Source organism: Vipera ursinii (assembly GCF_947247035.1).
Source record: "Vipera ursinii genome assembly, chromosome: 1".
In the NCBI taxonomy this organism is placed as follows: domain Eukaryota; kingdom Metazoa; phylum Chordata; class Lepidosauria; order Squamata; family Viperidae; genus Vipera; species Vipera ursinii.
Window position 1 is genome coordinate 268,080,506 of NC_139512.1, and position 23,291 is coordinate 268,103,796.

Genomic DNA, 23,291 nt, shown 5'->3' on the forward strand with positions numbered 1-23,291 from the left:
GAATGTCAGCAGGTGCACCTTATCACAACTACACAGAAAAAAATGTTACTAACTACCCAAAAAGCTTTTTTTTTGCACTTTGAGGATAAGATTTGTCTGTAACTGTCTCCTGGTTTTTTTTTCTTCTTTTCCCATAGTACAGCTTATAGAAATATTGAGATTGTGCTCAGAGAAGAGGTTTACTTGTGATGAATTTAATCGTGGTTTGTAATTAATTGAATTTTCAGGGTCTGCACCACCTAACGAACTTCAATTCGGCCACACAGGGTGGAACTGCAGAATCTGCTCAGCTAAAGTGTGGTTGGCTAGCTTACGATTTAATGTGTTATGGAAACCCAACTGATGGAGGTTATGCATTAGAACAGGGGTTCCCAACCAGGGGTGGTTGCACCCTCTGGGGGGTGTGAGACGATATTCCAGAGGTTGTGAAAACTTGGGGTTTCAAAATTATAGTGTATATGCATAATTCATTGCCATTATTTTGAACTTTTGTAAGGGGTGTGAGAATATATCAGAAGCGTTCTTAGGGGTGTGGGGTACCGAAAAGGTTGGGAACCACTGCATTAGAAGATAGGCTGTTGTTCATGGGTTTCACCTTCTTATGAGGCATCTTGAGTAGATCCTCAGAGATCCAAGCAACATACATATACCTACCCTCTCCTCTCTCACAAACATACACAAACAATACACACACATGAATTATTAGTCCTTAGGAGTAAAATACACACAGAGAGATACATGTTACTTTATTATACTATATAAAAAATACCAACTCCTCCTATGGCCAGTGTTGGTGAACAATTGAAGGGATTCCAAAAAGTCTACCCTACCTTGTTTCTAGTCCCCATGACCTTCTTCTTTCCCAGATTCCATTAATGCATTTATTCTCGTAATATTCTGTAACTACTGAAGGATGGAAGACCATCTGGAGTGAGCATTTTAAATACAGCAATACCTTTCCTTTCCCATTCACTTGATCATTTAAGGTCAATCCTCCATGTTCACTCAACCCCCCCAAAAAACAAACAAAAAAACAAACCCCAGACACATTTATTTGCATGTTCTCTAAAAGAGGCATGCATAGGTATATGCCTAGGGTCTTCTGGTGTGTCATTAGCAGAGTAAGTGTGTTTGGTTCAGACAGACGAAAGCAAAAAGGTTTATTCAATACACATATGTCAACTGACAACTGTCAAATAACTCTGGCTTTTATACTCGAGCTGTTTAAACTGTATCCAATCACAAGCCCGGGTTTTCCTGCCTTTACAACATTAACCAATAATTGCACCAGAATCTCCCGCTTCAAAGGAACCTTCTTTGCAACAAGCTACTGACATATTTGCAACAAAGCTACTGACATAACACCCCTTCCCCCCCAGTTGATGTTATTTGTTGACGTAATCTCTCAAGTATTTGGGTGGCCTATGGACCCTAGATGGGTATCTATTGGTTTGGTTACTTAAGTCATTGTTAACTGACTGTCTGATTGGCTGGCTTATATTTATGGGTCTGGAATTTTGAATTACAGGCTCTGAAGATTCCCTACTAACAGATTGTGATTGCAGTTGTGTTTGTTGTTGTTGCTCAGGTACTGCTGGCCTGTTCATAGGGGACAGCTCCCAGTCAATTTGACAATGTTGTGGTATAGCTGTAGTCACACTGGTTTGAATTTCCGCTTCACCGCTAACTGGCAAGTTGTTTTGATTAAGCCAAGATGCAGTATCACCCCCGTATACGTTTTGACCCCCATCGACTGGCATACTTCTGGCAACTCTCTTCCTTAATTGATCAATATGTCTTTTACTTATTCTATTCCCTTCCCCCTCAATGGTGTAAGACAATGGCCCCATTATGTTAGTGACTACCCCAGGAACCCATTTGTCCCCCTGTCCATAGTTTCTGGCCCAGACTAAGTCTCCAATTTTGAAGGACCTGTTTGGGATGTCCGGTTCAGCACTTGAGGGTAGTTTGTCAGGATGTAACCTGTCCAGTTTGGTGGTTAGCCGTTTGCCCCACCTCATTTCCGCAGGGCTTTTCCCGGTAGCCGTGCAAGGGGTTGTGTGTTGGGTCAGCAAAAAGTCTGCCAGTCTTTGGTGCCAATCGCCACGGATGATTCGCTTCAAGGCGTCTTTGGTGGTTCTCACGTTGCGTTCAGCCAAGCCATTGGTGGACGGGTGGAAGGGTGCTGATGTTGCATGTCTAATCGAGTTGGCCCTGAGGAACTCCTGAAATTCAACAGAGGTGAATTGGGGCCCATTATCCGATACAATCACATCAGGTAACCCGTGAGTGGCAAAGAGGCCCCTTAGAACCTGTATTGTTCTACTAGATGTCATTGAATTAACAGGCACTACCTCCAGCCACCGAGAGAAGCTGTCCACCACAACTAGGAAGGTTAAGCCTTGAAATGGCCCTGCAAAATCAATGTGAATCCTAGACCAAGGATTCCTGGCCAATTCCCACTTATGTGTGTGTGTGTGTGTGTGGCAGCTCTGGTCTAGATCGCTGACACAAATAACATCCTGAAATGCATTCTTCAATATCTTTATCAAGCCCTGGCCACCACAAATGACTTCTAGCTAATGCCTTCATTTGCACAATTCCAGGGTGACCCTCATGTAATTCCATTAAAACTGTAGTTCTGTGAAGTTCAGGAATAACAACACGGTTGCCCCACAATATACATCCCAAATGGGATGATAGTTCATTCTTCCTCCTAAAGTATGGGATGTACTTGGCATCAGGGTTAGTACTAGGCCAACCACCAAGAACCCAGGTCATAATCCTTTTGAGAATATGGTCTTTTTTAGTAGCCTCAGCTATTTCTTTAGCAGTTAAGGGGCATTCAGGAATTTCCTGTAATGACATAATTTGTCCTACTGGGGCAGGGTCCTCCTCTGTGTTGGTTAAAGGCAGTCTACTAAGGGCATCTGCATGGCCCATTTCCTTACCAGGTCTATGTTGCAGTGAGAATGAATATGCTGAGAGGAAAATTGACCACCTCAGCATTCTGGGAGACATTATTTGGGGTGTCTGTTTATCAGTGGTAAACAGTCCCAATAATGGTTTGTGATCAGTGAGTATGGTAAAGTTCCTACCATAAAGGTAATCATGGAACTTTTTTACTCCTGCCACGATTGCTAATGCTTCTCTATCAATCTGTGCATAATTCCGTTCAGCTTTGGTAAGCGTCCTGGAATAGTATGCAATTGGCTTTTGAATGCCCTGACTATCCATGTGACTGATAACAGCCCCCACACCATAAGGTGAAGCATCACAAGCTAAATAAATTGGTTTATTCTCAATAAAATGAGTAACTGTGGATTGGCTTGAAAGAATATCTTTTAATGTTTGAAAACTGACTCTATGTTTATCTTGCCACTGCCATGGGGTTTTTCTATCTAATAGTCTATGTAGTGGTTCCGCGATGGCAGCTTTATGTGGCAAGAATGTATGATAAAAATTGACTAATCCTAAAAAGGCTTGTAATTCCGCCTTGTTTTTTGGTTCTGGTGCCAATTTGATTGCCTTAATTTTATCAGGTGTAGGGTGAATTCCATTTTTATCTATCCTAAATCCTAAAAATTCTGTGGATTTAACTCCAATACAGCACTTTTCCTTTTTTAATTTAAGTCCAGCCCCCCTAAATCTTCCCAGTACCTGTTCCAGATGCTCAGCTAATATTTCTTCATTTCTTCCATCATCAAAGTAAGGGCATACACCAGGTATGCCCTTTAAGGTCCTCTCCATCACCTCCTGGAAGATACCTGGAGCTGCTGCAATACCAAATTGCAGTCTGTGGACTCGGAACGCCCCCTTGTGGGTAACAATAGTTTGAGCTTCAGCAGCCTCCCTGGAAACAGTAAGTTGCAAATACGCCTGCGCCAAGTCTAACTTGGCAAATATGGCGCCGTCCTGTATCGTGGCGAGGACCTGCTTCACCGTCGGGACCGGGTAAGCATGCTTTTTCATTCCTAGGTTCAGGGTGGCTTTGTAATCAGCGCAGATCCTCACATCCCCATTAGGTTTAACGGGTGTGGCGATCGGCGTCTCCCACAAACCACCCTCGACCGGTTCTAGAACGCCTTGGCCTACAAGCTTATCGAGCTCGGCCTCGATTTTTTGCTTAAGGGCGAAAGGCACCCGTCGGGCCTTAAGCCTGATGGGTTTAACCGATGGGTCTAAATTAAAATTAATTGGGGGTCCTTTATATTTACCCAAAGACCCATCAAATACGTCTGCGAATTCATCGCAGACAGATTTGAGGGTCTTATTATTAATAACGGTGTTTATTCCCCCGACCCAAATTCCCAGGGCAGGAAACCAGTTAAGGCCTATTAAACTAGTTCTATGGCCTTCTGTAACTATTAAGTCTAGTATTCCATTAAACCCCTTATATTTAACTCTAAGGGTAACTTTTCCCTTAATTTTTATTGGGTTTTTTTGGAAGTCTGCCAATTGAATTTTGGTTGAACTAAGTGGAATTTTGCGACCACTTTTAAGTTCAATCTTTTTAAGGGTCTCACTTGAAATTATGGACACTGAGGCCCCAGAATCAATTTCCATTTTGCAAGGAATTTCTTGCAACTGGACTACGATTTTTAATTTTGATCCCAAAATGTGATTTATTTTTCTCTTCCCTATGTGATTAACTCGCGCCGCCTCCCCGCGGTTGGGGTATTGTGCCCAAGGTCTAGGGGTCTCCTTGCCACTATAGTGAGGGGTTACCTTACCTTTGGGCCAAACGTCGATTTCGTGTAGACGATTGTCGCGTGCATGACCCCTGCAAATGGCTTGAATGTGGCCGGTCTTTCCGCACAATCTGCATCTGGCAGAGTGGAATCTGCATGTTGCTCGGGCATGATTTCCCCCGCAGCTTCCACATCGGTTGTCGCTGTCGCGCTGTCTAGCTGGAACTTCTCTCGGTTGTCGTTGCGGTGTTGTTGGTTGTCATTGTGGTGTTGTTGTTTGGAATCGGTGACTCGGTTCTGGTCCTTCACTGCGGAATGGTTTTGCCGCCATTTTTCCAAACCGCCTGGTGACTTTGGCTATGTCGGCTTCCCATTGTGGGTCCACCTCCCCGCAGTCCACAGGGCCTTCTTGGTTTATTTCGGCAGAAGCAGCCATGCTATTGTGGGGGGGGGTCGCGATACCCAGTGGATTCATAAGTCAAAAGTTCATCAAGGACTTCTTGCAAGTCGCCGGTGGGCTTAGCGATAATTCTATTTTGTAACTGCTCGTCGCGTAACCCGAGCACCACTCTGTCCCGGATTCTTATTTCTAAGTTATCATATTTACAACGTACCGCTGCTTCTCTGACTGCCGCAACGAATTTTGTTATTGACTTGCCCGGTCTCTGATTTCGTTTTTCAAAGATGCGCCGCCAAAAGAGTTCTGATCTTCTTGGTGTAAAATGTACCTTTAATTTGGCCAGTAAGTCGGCGTACGAAACGCTTGATACTGGCAATGGTTGACAAAGTCCCACGGCAACCCAGTACACAGGTGTGCCACAGATAGTCAGTAAGGCAGGCGCCTTTTTCCGGTCGTCGGTTATGCCGTTCACTAGCAAAAATCCTTCGACCTGTCCCACATATTCTTCCCAGTCCTCTGGGAAGTTTGGATCGAATTCTTTTAAAGAACCAATTTGCGCCATTCGGAGGTTTGAGGATTCCGCCGCGGCCGCTTGCGGTTGACTGTGAATTTTTAAATTTGCCGCTTTACGCGCAGCTGCTTGTCGCCGATCCTTCACTAGTCCGCCGTCTATCCCACCTTCGTCGCCAGTTGTTTGGTTCAGACAGACGAATGACTCAGTGAGGTTTAACAGCAAAAAGGTTTATTCAATACACATATGTCAACTGACAACTGTCAAATAACTCTGGCTTTTATACTCGAGCTGTTTAAACTGTATCCAATCACAAGCCCGGGTTTTCCCGCCTTTACAACATTAACCAATAATTGCACCAGAATCTCCCGCTTCAAAGGAACCTTCTTTGCAACAAGCTACTGACATAACAAAGTGGATGTAGTGTGCATGGTGCCAGTACAATAAAGAAAGGCTGGGAGAAGAAAGTTAATCTAAAGCACTTCTCCACTGGGAGAAGAAAGTTAATCTAAAGCACTGTGACATGATTGTGATACCTCAATTTAATGAGATTCCCATTTAATGGAGTCTGGATGCAGTGAACAAAATGTGTCTTCAGATCTCATCCACAAAGTTTGTCTGGACACTTGATGTAGCTTAAGTCATTTGCCTCCATTTCTATCATAATTACTATTTGACTTTTTATGTCTTTTCCATTACACAAATAATATAAACATGTCAACTATGTAATTATGCCATTTGCCTCCATTTCTATCATAATTACTATTTGACTTTTTATGTCTTTTCCATTACACAGATAATATAAACATGTCAACTATGTAATTATGCAAATATTTATTTCTTAAATTCAGATTTAATACATTCTTTCCCCCCAAAATGGCTCATTAAACTGAAGTGTTATCATATTAAAAATACCAAAAAGTGGAGCACAAGTCAAAGAAATGACACCAAACCTCAGAAATGGTTTTCTTTACTAGCTAAAATGTATTGTACTGCGACTTTGTTAGGAAAAAATGACAAGCAAATTAGGCTTGAAAAACCATCAGGACCACAACTTTTAGCACAACTTCTATGTTTTTTCCCCTAGAAAAACTACAGGCACATTGTGGGGATCAACAGAAGAGGATTGTATGTAGCTCAGGGTTGAATTGTGGAATCCTTGGTAGTCTCTGTGCTTGGTTGTTTACTTGCAGGTATTTCATTTCCTGACTGGGTAACATCATGATGTTATCTAGCTGGTTAATGACATGTCTGTAAGCAAGCAACCAAGTTCAGAGTGTACCAAGGACCCCACCCACTATATGGATCTATGTCACTTTTGTTGGAATGCCCACTTGGAAGCTAGTGCAAAAACTATACACTTAAAGCTAAAGAAAAAGGAGGAGGAGGAGGAGGAGGAGGAGGAAGAGAAAGAGGATGGGAGAGGTAAAGAGAAAAGAATATCTAACATAAATGATGATTATTGCCTTTGTATGGCCAAATTTATTCCCGGTCACGCTTGGCTTTTTTCCTCTTTAGTCTCATGTCAATAGGATAACAGTGGTTAGAATGCTAGAGAGCCTTTAAAATCTCCTCAGATATGAACTTCTTGAGTATCTTTAGGCCAGGGGTGGGCAACTATGGCCCCTTTATGACCTGTGGATTTCAACTCCCAGAATTAATAATAATAAAAATAAAGTTGGAAGGGACTTTGGAGGTCAACCCCCTGCTCAGGCAGGAAACCCTATACCATTTCAGACAAATGGCTGCCCAGTCTCTTCTTAAAAACTTCCAGTGTTGGAGCATTCGTCACTTCTGGAGGCAGGTTGTTCCACTGGTTAATTGTTCTGACTGTCAGGAAGTTTCTCCTTAGTTCTAGGTTGCTTCTCTCCTTGACTAGTTCCCATCCGTTGCTTCTTGTCCTGCCTTCAGGTGCTTTGGAGAATAGCTTGACTCCCTCTTCTTTGTAGCAGCCCCTGAGATATTGGAACACTGCTATCATGTCACCCCTCGCCCTTCTCTTCATTAAACTAGACATATCCAATTCCAGCAGACGTTCCTTATACTGTACGGTATGTTTTAGCCTCCACTCCCCTAATCATCTTTGTTGCTCTTCTCTGTACTCTTTCTAGAATCTCAACATCTTTTTTACATTGTGGTGAAACTGGATGCAGTATTCCAAGTGTGGCCTTACCAAGGCATTGTAAAGTGGTATTAGTACTTCACGTGATCTTAATTCTATCCCTCTGTTAATGAAGCCTAGCACTGTGTTGGCTTTTTTGGCAGCTGCAGCACACGGCTGGCTCATATTTAAGTGATTTTGGGAGTTGAAGTCCACAGGTCGTAAAAGGGCCATAGTTGCCCACCCCTGCTTTAGGCAAAGGCCCTCATACAGTAGGTTTGTTTTGAAGATAAGATATCATGCATTCTACTACTGCTAAAACAGTAGGGCTGAATTGACAGATACCTGGTCTGCTCAAATAAAAGCTTGTTTCTTCCAAACCTTTCTGCCAAGTGTCCCCAGTATTCATGTATACTACCAAATGATTCCATTTACTATAATGTATTGTCTAATTACAGTTATGTTTAGTGTGCTTTGAAAACACAAACCCTACTTCAATATGTTAAAGCAGGGGTCTTCAAACTTGGCCCTTTTATGACTTGTGGACTTCAACTCCCAGAATTCCTCAGCCAGGCTGGCTGAGGAATTCTGGGAGTTGAAGTCCACAAGTCATAAAAGGGCCAAGTTTGAAGACCCCTGGGTTAAAGAAACTCATAAGACTGGGTTAACTATAACATCTTTTAACATCTGAAACAAACTGTGATGATGCCCATACAATGGCATTTATCCTAAACTAAGCTCTAGTCACAATTAAAGTATATTTTCTGCATCAAATACTTGCAGTGTAAGAGAATAGTATCAGCCAAAATGAAACTAAATTTAGAACGGGTGAAAGCTGACTTATTTATCACATTTCAAGTACATGCTTTTTCAAAAGAGCTCAGGGTGGCATACACGGGTTGCTGAAATATCTCACAGCAGTCATGTGAGGAAGGAGAAGCTGAAATAGACTGGCTCCATCCTCTTCATGAACTAGTTAGGATTTTGAAAGCGAGTGTCCAAGTGTCTGAAACCCAGCAAACCAAGTAATAATAAGTAGTTACATAAGTCATGCTGTGCCATTTTAGAAAGAGCAGTTAATGTTAACTTAAAATGAACAAAGTTAATTTTCTTACAGCGAGAGAGTTTCTCTATATCTAGGCAAAGAGTGTAAAGGGCTGATAAATTAATCATTTATCTTATCACACCCTGGACGGTATCTCTTTACTCTCCTACCATTGGGTAGGAGATATAGGAGTATAGCCAGCTGTACCAACAGGCTGAAGAACAGCTTTTATCCATGGGCTGTTAGGCTTTTGAACGGGAAATAATTTTATAAACTTTATGCATGATTGACTTGCGAGGCTGGTGTGTTGTGCAATTAGCTCACATGGTGTAATAAGATGGAGGGTTTGTTGTCACTGTGAGTTGGGGGTGGGGGCATGGAGGGAGGCTCAGCCAATCTCAATGTATACATGGCTTTACTTTGACAATAAAGGTTCATTCATTCATCACAGTATGAAATCTTGCTTCTTTTAAGTTGTTGCTGTTTTCCATTTCTCTGCCTGAAAACAGTTGAAATTGGTTAGAAAATGATCAGCGTACTGAACTGTATTTTAACTGTATTTCAAATAGGACCCAGAAATTCTGCAAACTGAACATCATAACACTCATTTCCCTCTATGTATCTGAAACCACTTATCTCTGTTCCACTGGCCCTGTCGGTTGAGAACAGTGCTGGAACATGCTTGCAAATGGTCTTTTTCTTTACTGTAAATTGTGCCTGGTTAAGTTTAAAAGGACACCAGAGAAATGAATGGAGCATTCCGCTAGATTAATGTCTGCTGTACCAATCATGGTGAACCTTTAAGAGACTGAGTGCCCAAACTGGGACCCAAAACCCACTTATGTATTGTCGGATACCAGATGGGTGTGGCCCATTGGGTAGTGTGGCCCTTTGGGTGGGCATGGCCAATTGGGTGATGTGACTGCAGTGGTAACAGAAAACCAGGTGGGACTAAAAAGTTCAATAAATTAATTCCAACTTTGCGAGATCTTTTTTTTCCCCACAAGAAGTTGAAATTGATTGATTGAACCTTTTTTTGCACAAAAAAGTGCAAAAAACTAAACTAAAACGAAAAGGATTTATAAAAGTCAGCTGAAAGCCTAGGACTGGGGTGACGGCGTGCATGCCCACAAAGAGGGCTCTGTGTGACACCTGAGGCACACGTCCAATAGGTTCACCACCATGGACTTAGGGTTGGGGCTAGGTCACCATGAACTCATAGAGCAAAATGGACATGGCCAACAAACTTGGAGTGCTTAGGTATGGTTAGGAGGGCAGTTACTTTTCTAGGCTGCCCTATGTATGTTTCCTGGTAAAATACATGGGAAAATCCCATTGGAGAAAAATTCCATTTAGGGTTAGGGTTAGGTCACCATGAACTCATAGAGCAAAATGGACATCGCCAAAAAACTCTGAGTTCTTGGGTGTGGTTAGGAGGGCACATACTTTTCTAGGCTGCCCTATGTATGTTTCCTGGTAAAATACATTGGAAAATCCCATTGGAGGAAAATTCCACTTATAGTTAGGGTTAGGTTACCATGAACTCATAGAGCAAAATGGTCATCGCCAACAAACTCGGAGTGCTTGGGTACGGTTAGGAGGGCATTTACCTTTCTAGGCTGTCCTATCTATGTTTCCTGGTAAAATACATGGGAAAATCCCATTGGAGAAAAATTCCATTTAGGGTTAGGGTTAGGTCACCATGCACCTTTAGAGCAAAATGGACATCGCCATTTTATTTTTGCACACGGTGGAGGAGGCCTAAAGCAAAAAGGTTTTATAAAACCCAGCTGAAGGCCTAGGATTGGGGCTACGGCGCACATGCCTACTGAGAGGGCTCTGCCACAGCTATATAGGTTCACAACACCTATATAGTATCTCCTGAAGCACAGCAACATAGAGGCACGACAGTAGAAGGCAGCTAGTGAACTTCTGAAATGTAACTTGAGTTAAGTATGACAGAAAATGGCAGACTATGTTGTTGTTGGCCTGATTCAACACAATATGAACCTAGGCTTCTTTTGTATCCTGCTGGTACCCTGGTTATCTCCAGCTGGATACCAACAAAATTAAACCAAGCCCTCTGATCCTGCAGACAAGCTATGATAGTACCTTATATTATTTTTATTTTAAATACTCCATGGGTATTTTTATATTGTATCTCCTAAATTCAGCATCCTGGTTTCATTTTGGTTTACCAAGCTAAGTAGGCCTCTTAATGAAGCTTCTTGATGAGGATCACATGCAGCATATATCTCCCTTTAGGGGATGAGCAAGGGAGATTTTGGTGAGAATTCATAGTCATAAAACAATGGCAGCTTCTGGTATTGCTGTGCTGTCTGTTTTTCCATATGCCCTATTTACAGTACTTCTCTTTTTTCCCTTCACAACCTTGGAATCCAGAATACTTGCAATAAATTATTATTATTATTATTATTATTATTATTATTATTATTATTATTATTATTATTATTATTTTAAAACAGCAGCAAAATGTTTAATTTTAAAACTATTTAAAGTCCCTCTTTCCCTAAAAAATCCCAAATGCAAAAAGAAATTAGGGTTAAAAGTGGAATTGCAAATCTTTCTGGCCATCAATCCAATTTTAAAACCTGAGAAAAGAGTCATTAAAAATTGCATGACTGCATTTCATGGGTGCATGTCAATGAAACTGCACATCTGAAATTGGATTATGAATAACATTTTTAAAATCCCTACGTGATTATATTAGAAATCAGTTTATAACTATACATCAAAATTGTCCAGAATGCCAGCTACATCTAGTGGTTGCTAGTAGGTTACTGCAAAACTTCCATAGGCATACCAACGGCTTTAATTTAGTATGCCAGATTGTATCTATTTTATTTGAACTGTGCAGACTTAAAGTAAACTCCAAACCCATTTTGGATTTAGTGTGCCAAAAATTCTAAGTAGTTTAATTATTGTTAAACAATATACATGATGGTTTAAGGACTGTTTGATCATTTATAACTTATGGGAGAAGACTTGACTTTTAAAGCAACAAAATAAGTCCTGAGCTGGTTGTCTTGCAGTTTAAACACCAAATGCTGATATTTAGATATCCCAGGTCTCAGCATGATAATTTTAACTGTGGCTTCAACTCTGTGCAGAAGAGTTGATCATCGTTTCCTGGGATCTGGGTCTAACTTAGAGTCAAACACAGCAAGTATGCTTAAACTGTTTTCTTAGGCTTGCTGTGCAACTATCTTCACATGTACGCATGTATATACACACAAAAATAATATGAAAAAATAAATTTTACTAGATGCTCAGGGCCATGGAATGGCTATATTTTTTTGCCCTCCCCTCATTCAAATACACACACACACACACACACACACACACACACACACAGAGAGACACAGACACACACACAGACACACACAGACACACACACAGACACTCACACACACACACACGCACACACACACACACACACACACACACACACACACACACATATATATATATATATATATATATATATATATATATATATATATATATATATATATACAGTTTATCTGCTTGAGGAGGGTTCTGAGTTCAGATCATTAGAGTTTATTGCAGAAAGAATATCTGAAATATACTTGAGCATAGAGGTTTCTTGATTTCATGTTTAGGTGTTTTTAATAGACCCTTCTTTCTTATGTAAATCCATATTTTTGATTACAATTTAGCTAGAAAATAAAAACACCTACTGGTTGAAGCCCTCTTCTCAAGGCCTCCAGAGCTAATCAATAAAGAAGAAAGTCAGGCTGGATAAGCTATTGTGTGGAAGAGTTTATGTTTTGAGTTGTCTTTCAAGATTTTCAACCATCCAGGTTGTGATTGTCCCAAAGACGCTTTTCTAGACTTTTTTCTTCTTGTTGTTTTCTTTGAAAATGTTTGACTTCTCATCCAAGGAGCTGAACTGAAGCTGAGCAGAACTGAAGAAGCTTCTTTAATTTAATTTAATTATTATATTTGTATACCGCCCTTCTCCCGAAGGACTCAGGGTGGTGAACAGAGCGCATATAAAAATACAGATTACAAAAATTAAAAAAGAATTAAATAAGAGCCCGAGCTAAAACAATAGAATAATATAAAATCCACAATAAAACCCCAACACATCCCCCATCAGGCCAGGCCAGCTTGTTAAAATAGATGGGTCTTCAGACCGCGTCGGAAGGAGAGAAGGTCAGGTGCCATCCGGAGCTCAACTGGCAGCTGATTCCATAAAGCCGGGGTGCCCACAGAGAAGGCCCTCCTCCTGGGGGCCACCAGCCGACATTCTCTGACCGGTGGCACCCTGAGGAGGCCCTCTCTGTGGGAACGCACAGGGCGGAGGGAAGTTGACGCCGGCAGCAGGTGATCCCCGAGGTACTCCGGACCCATGCCATGTAGGGCCTTGAAAGCCATTACCAAAACCTTGAATTGCTTGGATGAGGAATGAAATGTTTTCAAAGAAAAAACTAAGGAAGTCCAGTTGCCTTTTGAGAAAGCACCTTTGAGGCTATGTGTTGAGTTGTATTTTGAGGGGGGGAAAAGATAAGCTGTAATCTACTTGGCCTTCACAGCATGAAGTCAAAAGAATAAGATTTTGCAGAGACACACTATTGCATTTTGACAATGCCGGAAGTTGTCACAGCATTCCTTGGTAAAAGTCATGAGGTGCTGTTAGAATCTGTGTCTTGAATCCATACCCTTTCAACTTGGCCATATTAGCATGTTTCTAATCTATTTGCTTCTTTGTGTTTGAGTTGACTGTTTAGGTGTATATGTCTGTTGTATTGGCAAGGGAGGGAGGGGAGCGGACTCTTGAAAAACTTTATTTATCCACATTCCAGATGTTACTACCGAATCAAAAAGCAAGTGATATTGAACTAAGTGGCAGTCAAAAGACAGAGATCATCAGCAGATTCTGTGCACCTAGCAGTGTCTGTATTTGCAGATGTTTTGCTTTCTATCCTGGGTGAATGGCTGCCATTCATACCTGCAGGAAAAAGGAAAGAGCAGTAAAGGTAAAGGTAAAGGTTCCCCCGCACATGCATGCTAGTCGTTTCCAACTCTAGGGGCTGGTGCTCATCTCTGTTTCAAAGCCGAAGAGCCAGCACTTGTCCGAGGACGACTCCGTGGTCATGTGGCTGGCATGTCTAGATGCCAAAGGTGCACAGAACGCTCTTACCTTCCCACTGTAGTGGTCCCTATTTTTCTACTTGCATTTTTACGTGCTTTCGAACTGCTAGGTTGGCAGAAGCTGGGACGAGTAACAGGCGCTCAATTCTGTTACACAGCACTCAGGATTCGACCCGCCAAACTGCCAACCATCTGATCGACAAGCTCAGTGTCCTAACCCACTGAGCCACCGCATCCCTGATGCTGCCATCAGGTCAAACAACCCTGACACTGTGTTGCCTAGCAGGGACCCTGTGATGGAATGAAATGTGTCTGGAATACCTGCTGAGAATGTGGGCAAGGGAGATAGCATGCAAAGAGAGTGGAATAAAGCCCACGGCTGAATTTGTGGCCACATTAGAGCTCCTTACCAAAATAGCCTTCTTTTGTTTCATTAACCAGTGAGCTCTTTAGAACTGGGTCAGGGAAAAAAAAATAGCAGTACTTGCTGACACATAAAGAAATAGCTGCACAATCCCGGCAGACAGCTACCACCTTTAGGCCTTTAAAAAAAAGCAATTTTTTGAGCACAAGAAAAGCACAGCCATTCCTTGTTTCACGTAATCCACTGCAGCCTTCTCTCTCTCTCTCTCTCTCTCTCTCTCTTCTCCTCTCTCTCTCTCTTTGTGTGTGTGTGTGCGTGTGTGTGCGCGTGTGCGCTGAAGCTCTTGCAGGTGCCACACCTTCTTTTTCCAAGGCACTTCTTTGCAATGGAAAAATCACTTTTTCCTCAGGCTACATAAGGAAACTGAGAATGTGTCATTTAACTTTCATGTCACATAGCAGGTCATTTTTATAGCTCAATATTTTTTTTTAAAAAAGGATAGTTTTCAGCAGTGCCCTATTGATATGGTTTCATGATGATAGACAGACTGATAAATAGGTACAAATAGATGATAATGATAGTTGATAGATAGATATGATAGATGATAAAGATGATGACACACACACACACACACACACACACAGAGAAAATTTTCTATCTGGGAGGCGGCAGATGAAATACAAATTTGTGATGCCCTCCCAAGTCAAAATCACCAGTCAGCAATTCTGGATCTGAGGAAGAAAGTGGCTTTTTTGAAGACCACAGTATGTGAAAGAGGCTCTCTTGCACAGCTGAGGAAATTCGGAAAAATTCCTGTTGATAAAAAAGGAAAAGAAATTACCTTCCGTTTTGCTGTTCTTATCAGGAATAGGGAGAGGTGACAAGGATTGACCGAGGGTAATTTTGCCAGATCCAAAGACAGAATGAAAACAGAAGGGTCAAACTCCAGTTGTCCTCAGACAGAAGGATCAGGAAAAGCACCTGATGGTTCCAGACTTGGATGGGAAGGAAAAATAGAACAACCGTCTCTTGCTTGCTCTCTTTGACATATTAATTGCAGCTAACTATTTCTGTATATACATAATATGATGTGATGGGCAGCCATATAAGTATAAATAAATGTAAATGTAAACATAAAATTTGTTTTCATCCTTACGGTTTTCAAATATAATTCGAATATAAGCATTTTTTTCCACTCAACCGTAGGCTTTTCACTTCATTCAATCAACCATCCTCTTTAATTCTAGTTAGATCCACACACTTTTGTGATACCCTGTAACACATTGAAGCAGCTTATATATCTCCTATCCTTAAGTCCACTTTACCTCTGTTCTGTTGAGAAATGTATCCTCTAATACTTTTTGACACAGGACTTAAAACTCTCCGCACTTGTTCCATTTTCACTCTGTTTTCTTTCATGTCTATCTTTTCCTTCTATATAATCATCCCCAAGAATATTACCAAATAACGTTTATCATGCATTCAGAACTTCTCGTTTTTATATCCTTTACAAAAATCTATTGGAAACAAAGGTATTTTTTAGCAGATAGTCCACAGAAACCATTCTCTTCCTTCTTGAGGGAAGACCCATCCTCTGGATTTGTTAAAGTGTTATCACGAGCAAAAACATTTTAAGCTGATACCTGTCACTTATTAAGGAGTAAGATTCTGTAAAAGCAGTTCTCAAGTAGGTATCACAATGGAGATTCTTCCTAGAAAAAAATTAATGCAGTGTTTACAAATAGTGAATTCTGCTAGATATGACAATCAATATAATACTTCTTTTTCACCAGGATGTTATATTGCCCTTCAAAGCCTCCCTCCTCCCCTGGGCCAGTTGATTAAGGTCAATTGATGCCCTAAGACAGTCCAACAATGGTCTTTCCATAGCTTAATTGACAATACATGAAGACTCAATTACTGCTAAAGATGAAATAACAGATTAAAACTTTAGTTATCTTCCAGGCTATCTCTCAAGCTGGGTTCCACTACTAAATTAAATATTGGGTGGTGTTTTTTTGGTTGGGGGGGAAATTGTTTAACACAAAATAGCAGCAAGCATATTATTTACTTATATGTAGGGCCATAAAAAGGTGCATGTCTTCAACTCTTTTTATGCAATGTTTAATAAAACCGTTATGAAGGAAAATGCAAAGAGAAATGTTTATTAGAAACTAAGGTCAACTGCAGCAATGAAAGAGTCAAAGGCATGATAGCTAGAGAAAAGATCTCAATGGGGCTTCTCTACCCTTGGTGCCCTAAGCATGTGCTTATTTTGCTTAATGGTTAACGGGGTGGGGGCAGCCCTCCCTGCAACTTACTATAGCCCACCTGCATGTAAACTCTTTCCCAAGAATATGTGAAGGAGGGGAGGGAAATTCTTTTCTCCTTGGTCTGCATTCCACAAGATGGCACCAGCATCTAATACATTCACCGAGAAGGAGTGTTTACCTTTTAGAGCTGGCCACCCATAACAGATTAGGGGATTAAATATTTGTCTCTAAAAAGACCTGGCCTTTCCTGCCCGCATCAATTTATGCGCCGGAGCGGGCTGTTGCCAATACAAAAGACATTCAGATTATAAAGTGCACAATAGATGTCAACTTATTCTTCCTCTGTGTCTCTTGAGCACCTCATAAACAGCTGCGAGGAGCTGTTCAAACCAGATCACTCACTGCCATGTGATGTCTTTCTCAGCCCGGGGGTGGGGGGGGAAAGGGCCTCTGCCTGTTGTTTTTCCTCCAACCGCAAGAGAGTGACGTTGTTTTATTAATCAGCATTTATTTTCCTAACAAGTGTCTTTTGTGTGGCTTCTGCGCAGGGAGGCTTATCACTGATCTCCATTGCAAATAAAGCACTGTGTCTATTTATGGTCATGGCTTAAAAGAGCAGCATAGCTTGTGTACCATATTAGAACTTTTTGAAAAAGAGCCAAAATACAGGGGTCAGGTTTCCTGCGCTACAAGCAACCTAAGTGAGAATGCAATACCAGCACCCTCTTCCCAGCCTGGTTTGCAAAATAACCTGGCAATTGCTAGTAAACTAGTCACCACTTATATTATCACTGATTAACTTGGTCGAGCTAATGTTTTTAGAATACACTTAGGGGAGGTGGTAGGGATGCAGCATGTCAGATCAGGTGTCCCCCCCCAACTTCCTTCCAAAAAGTTGGGACGTTTGAGATTGCCAGTTTGATTATGTTCCAATTTTATTCAAACTAAATGAGTAGGTCATAGAGGATTTCAGAATGTTGATTAGCAATTTTATGCAGGATAGAGTTAATGATTGATCTTCTAGTGACTGAGGACTGTAATGAAAAGGAATCTGTGTGGATGTATTTCATGTTTTTCTAGGACAGAACCATTGCTTTGGATAATAGGACATGTCCAAACACCTGTGGTGGTCTGGAAGTGAGGGAGACATGGTGCACTCTGGATAAATTAATATAAACCCAATAAAGCCCTAAACTATGATTAACAAAGCTGATGTATTTCTCTCTTTATAGCATCTGCCATTGATTGGAACGTTTTGTGCAATTTAATGAAAAAAGGGGCTTTTGGTGTCCAAAATATACTTATTTTGTTCCTACTTATGGAACAACTAAAATGGAAATATTTTACTTTGCAAAAAAGCAACTACTAAATTCAAGAATTTTAAAGCACTTTGTACAACATGTACCTAACGCCATCCCAAAGCTAATTATTTCATAAGTACTATTTCAACAGTACTTCAGCTAGTTAGAAAGCTAGCTGAATCCCAACATTAGTTTAATAAATTGGCTAGGTAATTATAGATCTGCAGATTCTTGGACATCTTCAGGAATGCAGTTTTCCTGACCAAATCAGCCAAAATCCAAATCTGACCTCTATAAAGGTTTAGCTACTGCTGCAGATTACTGTTATCATCTTAAAATAAATTGCTGCAAGATTTCAATGCTTCTAATTTTGCTGTGTATGCTAAATATGCTGTACACAAACTAACAAATCTTAACATAATAGTAATGCAGTTAGCAGCAAATGCAAAGCCAACTACATGTGACTCAAAATATTGCTTTCTTGTTCAATTGTCCTTGTCATCATATTCCTTGTTTTGTTGATATACAATAGGAATGTTTTGAAATGATTCTAGTATTAAGATCAAAGCATATCAGGCATGGAAATGCTGTCACATGCAGTTCCCTGCCTCAAAGCTTACTGCTAGTCATCCATCATCCAAGAGCAATTTATCCCATTCTAATAGGTATCAAGCAGCATTTCTGTGACATTACACAAAACGTTGTTCTGGATAACACAGACAAACCCAGGGTCCATATTATAGGAATAAGATAGATAAAGCCTGATGAAAAATGCTGCTTTTGGGGAATCCACTAATACAGCTGAATTCAAGAAACCAGTTTTAGATGTTTCACCAGATAACACACCCCAGCTTGATTAGTGTACACATAATTCAGTGAAATTTAATATAGCAACTGAGATACTGTCAGGCTGCCTTATATTCTGGTTAGAAATATTAGAGAATGATAATTGACACTTGGGCTTTGAACTGGTTGAGTATAAGAGAGAGATCTGTAAATGCCTGCCCCAAATCAAAAAACTTAAAAAATAATTTTGAAAGTGAGATATCAGGTCAGTGTTTAATTGCTGTAGCCTTGTTAAACATAATGTTAAATACCTGATCTTGTACTGATCAAAGCAAGCACCTTTATTATCCCACCAAGAGAAAGTGAAATAAAATATATTATTGATTTAAATATTTTACTATCTCCATGTGAAAATACAGAAATTATTCTTCTAGTATCTGCCTCCAAGCTTTAGACCATAACACAATTCAATTTTAACAAAACATTTCCTACCAATGTGTTCTACTTTTCATCCCTCTATAGTGAAAACTTATGACTTTAGTGCAATGTAGGTTTTTCAAACAAAAAAAATGGCTAAGAGCACTTTTATCTTGATGCAAGAAAGATGGAATAAAAACTACTACATCCTTATTTTATGAAGCCCTTTCACATAGTAAGAAACACATGTGCATGAAGAACAAAGAGTTATTGAGAATACTTGTGAGAGTATTTATAAAATTAAAGTTTAATAGATAAATAGAATAAATACTTTATGCATCATAATTCTGGACAACTACATTTATAGTAAGTAAGTTGGCAAATCACAAGTTGTTGCCTCTTGGCAAATTCCACTTTTGATAAAATCACACAGGCATGTTACAATGTTACTTATGAGACTGTGATTTCATAATTAGATTTAAATCCTTTTACCTTCTGCACTGATCATGACATATAGCACACAATGGTGTCAAGTAAATACTCCTTCAGAATGTTCACACAACCCAACAGCTCAACAAGTTAAAAAGGGTCATATGTACTAAATATTTGGAGGGGGGCAATTGAAGGGGTGGGAAAGAAAAATAAGTTTAGGAAAAATAAGTGGGAACTATACCTAGGAAAAAGTTAAAGCATTTAACTTTTTTGTGGACACTGGCAACTTAAAATAAATTAACAAGTATGTTCTCAGAAAAAAAAATGTACAAAAATACTGTCAAATTTCCTAAAAAGCTTTCAACACAGTAGTTCTTTCCCCCTATGTACTGAATAAACCATGTAAGCACATTACCAAAATAAAAGGATGTTGAAAACAGAATCAGAATAAAAACCAGCAAGTCACCTCCCACGGCCATTCCATTCACACTTTTTGTCTGTACAGATGGGGGAGAGGAACAGTCAGCAGAGTTTAAGTAACAGTATTATTTTTCCTGAAGAAGGAAGGTTTGGCCCACATTTGCTAAGCTTCCAGTTTAGCAGACTAAAAATTAGCATCACTCCAATGCATAGTTCAAAACAAAGGAAGAGGGCAGTATTTGCGCAGGAATCTATCCTGAAGTTCGTGCAATCAACTAATGCATTTTTTTTTAAAAAAATCCTTTTTAACTCAGAATCTGAATGCAGTTCTCCTCATTTGAAATCGTAACTCACAGCATATCCACAAGATTATTTTTTGCCGGTGTTTGCAGCTAGCCACTCAAAGAACTGCCAGGTTAGCCAGGAAGAAATTAAGCAGAGACTAGAGGGGGAGAGAGAGAGAGAGAGAGAGAAAGAGAGACACTGAGGATATGAAAGATAGGTTCAGTTAAAAATTATTATAGGTTAGGGGGACAAAAATGGGTGGCCAAGCTTAAAAAATAAAGAAGTGGTGGTAGCAAACAGAAAATAAGAAAAATGATACAAGTTTACAGTTTACTCTGCTTCCCAGGTATTCAAGCTCCTACAAGCCTTTGAAATACTGTTTCTAGAGGGAATGTTTTTCATTCATACACATGGAAAAAAAAGTCCTTTGTTTTACACGAAAGTCAGCAGCTCACTCTGCTAGACTGCTGTTTGCAAACGAAGTCTGTCATGAAATCAAACTCGTTCTGTCCCAGCCAAAGCTCGGGAAGCTCCTTGATGCGATCCAAGCCCATTTCTACGACTAAGGACATCAAGACCTCCTCGTCAATGAAGTCAGTGTCAATGACATTGGGAGGCAGCATTGCTGCAGGGACGTGGGGCACAGAAGCTGGCACACCGCTGCTGCCCCCGCCCCCCCCACTGCTGCTGTGCTTTGGGTTGCAGTCCCGAAAATGCTGGGTTGCTCCGTTGAGCTGATGGTTGGCAGGAAGTAAATCCGGCATGTAGTGGTTGTGAGGGTAAGGATGGTGACTGAAGTACTGGTTGTTCAGCTTCTGCAACTGCATGCTGGCTGTTAAGGGCCCGCCTTGAGGGGCCACCGTGGGTGCCATGAACTGGGAATTATTAAACCTCGCGGTCGGCGGCATGCTGCCAGGAGGGTGTCCCCCGCTCACGTTCCCTGGCCCCATGGCGTGCCTGATGCCACTGTTTGTGTTCATATTTCCTCCTCCGTAATGGAGATGGTCGCTCATCAAGGCACTGAAGGCGTGAGGCTGCTGCTGCTGGTGGTGGTGGGTTGGAAAGGGTCCCATTCCCATGCGATGCGCCGGGTGGTGGTGAAGCCCACTGGTTCCATCAGGGAAGCGTCCGTGGTTCATGGCCATCATGTGCTCTGCCATTTCCAGCCTTCGGAAAGTTAATATTTACAGAGAAAGGGATCAACATTTATGCTGCCTGCCTGCGCCCCCCAAACAATCGCCCCCCCCCGAAGCTTGGGCGCCACCTCCCTCTCTCTCTTCACCCCCCCCCCCCAGGAAGTCGCCTCTCTGGATCTCCACCCTTCCCACCCCACTCTAGCCCAGCCGGTCCTTTTCTCTTTCCAGAGAGATTCTTCCCGATTCGCTAGCACTGGCAAGCGGGGAAGGCGCCTTGGGCACCCTCGCCGGCTGGCAGCCACCCTCCCCTCTGCCACCACTCGCGCACACCTAGGCGCTTCCCGACTCCTTTTTTTTTCCCGCGCCCACCCCACCCCCAGCTCTCGCTCCTTTTATTTAGTCCTCCAGCTTTCGAATCGGCAACGCTCGTCCACGGAGATCATGCTAACAACAAACGATCCACGCGTGTTGTTGTTGTTGCGGGGAAAGCCTTACATAAGCAACTACGGATGGGAAGAGCGCTTGTCCGACCTTCCTTCCCGCTCTCCTTGTCAGCAACTTTGGGAATTAAAAAGTCTGCCTAAGGACCGCTTGCGATTTAAGAGCAAGTGGATTACCAGCCTCTTCCCTTCTCTCCCCCGCCCCCGCCGTCTCGGGCATGCTTTCCCGTGCTCTCCGGTCCTCGTCCCGGAGCTTCGGGCAGGGAGCGCGAGAAAAGCCCCACCGCTCACCTCAGGCTCTCTCGCTCGCTTTCTCCCTTCGCTCCCAACGCGCTGCTGGACCCAGTCAGCAGCAGAAATCGCCCAGCATAGAGCAGGCGGCGGTCCGCTTCCTCCTCTGTGTGCTTGACCGGGTGGAGAGTGGCGACGAATTCTTCTTCTTCTGGCGGCGGCTGCTGCTGCTGCTGCTGGGCATACAGACTCGAAGCCGCGGCTTCCTCTTCTCGGCGAGTTTCTCATCAGCCCTTGCCAACAATGAGCTGTGTTCCTTACCCTGCTTCGGCCGCAGCTAATATAGGATTTCAAAAGGGAGGAGCGAAAGGCTTTCGCAGGCAACCAGAAGTAAAACCTGGAGCAAAGCGAGGAAAAACAAGCCAGGCGGAACTGGAAGGAATCCAAAGCGGCCGCCCCCCCCCACCTCCCCGTTGTTCTCGCGGGCTCCGCGGGACACGTGGGCCGTCGCCGATGCCTTCGGAGCCGCCCGGACGCGGGTAGCCGGGTTTGGAGGCTCGGGCGCCGACCGAGAGAAACGCGTGGATCAAGAAGGAAAGGCGGACTGCGTCGAAAGCTCGGGCTTCGCCGTCAGCCGGCCCCTTTGGCTTCTAATTGAGCCATCATTCCGAGCGCTCGCTTCTCTCTCACACCGTTAGGCGCTCTTGCTGCTTCCCTGCCCCTCCTCCCCCTCCCCTCCCCCTCCCGGGATACTCAACCCTGGGCGTTTATTTAGTTTTCCCTCATGCCGTGCCTCCTGCTTTCTCCAGGCTTGGCGAGGCTCCTTGGAAGCTCCAGGGTGCCAACAGAGGACCCCAAAGGCCGCGTCCCCGGTGGCCCCTCTTGCAGGAAGACCCCCCCACCCCCACCCCACCCCAGCTTCGATCCAGACTCTTCGGCGGTTCGACTGTAGCCTTTGGGGGTCGGAGGCGCGTTTCCCGCCGGGGCGCGCAGGATCCGACCCGCGCTTTCGAAGTGGCACGCGCGGCCTTTGCCGTGGACGGTTTTGCAGTTTTTTTGTTTTTTTTAAACCTCTCTCCCGGTAGCTTTGGCATTCATTCGCACGCAGGCTTCTCTGCTCGGCAAACAAATGCCGCCGTCGCCGGACAGGGGTTCCTGCTCTGCCTTGCCTGCCTGCCTCTCCCCCGCCATTCCCTGCCATTCCTTTTCATATACCCGTCGGCATAATCCACTTGCCTCAGCTCGGGGGTTGGTGGGAATATAGAGGGGTAGGAAAGGCGGGTCTGACCCCAGTTTTAAGCCAGCTCCTTGCTACTACA

General features: G+C 42.5%; 1 protein-coding gene across 1 annotated transcript; it reads right to left on the reverse strand.

Moving 5' to 3' along the window:
* Window positions 1-19,315: 19,315 nt before the first annotated feature.
* On the reverse strand, window positions 19,316-22,631 carry CITED2 (Cbp/p300 interacting transactivator with Glu/Asp rich carboxy-terminal domain 2). The gene is made up of 2 exons (XM_083350039.1): window positions 22,033-22,631; window positions 19,316-21,332 (listed from the first exon to the last, which is right to left on the reverse strand). The coding sequence occupies exon 2, from the start codon at window positions 21,323-21,325 to the stop codon at window positions 20,609-20,611; it is 717 nt and encodes a 238-aa protein (XP_083206165.1). The 5' UTR covers window positions 21,326-21,332; window positions 22,033-22,631; the 3' UTR covers window positions 19,316-20,608.
* Between the last annotated feature and the right edge of the window lie 660 nt (window positions 22,632-23,291).

Bases quoted from the DNA above. Each gene is read 5' to 3' on its own strand.
- CITED2 (XM_083350039.1), bottom strand. From the start codon at position 21,325: ATGGCAGAGCACATGATGGCCATGAACCACGGACGCTTCCCTGATGGA.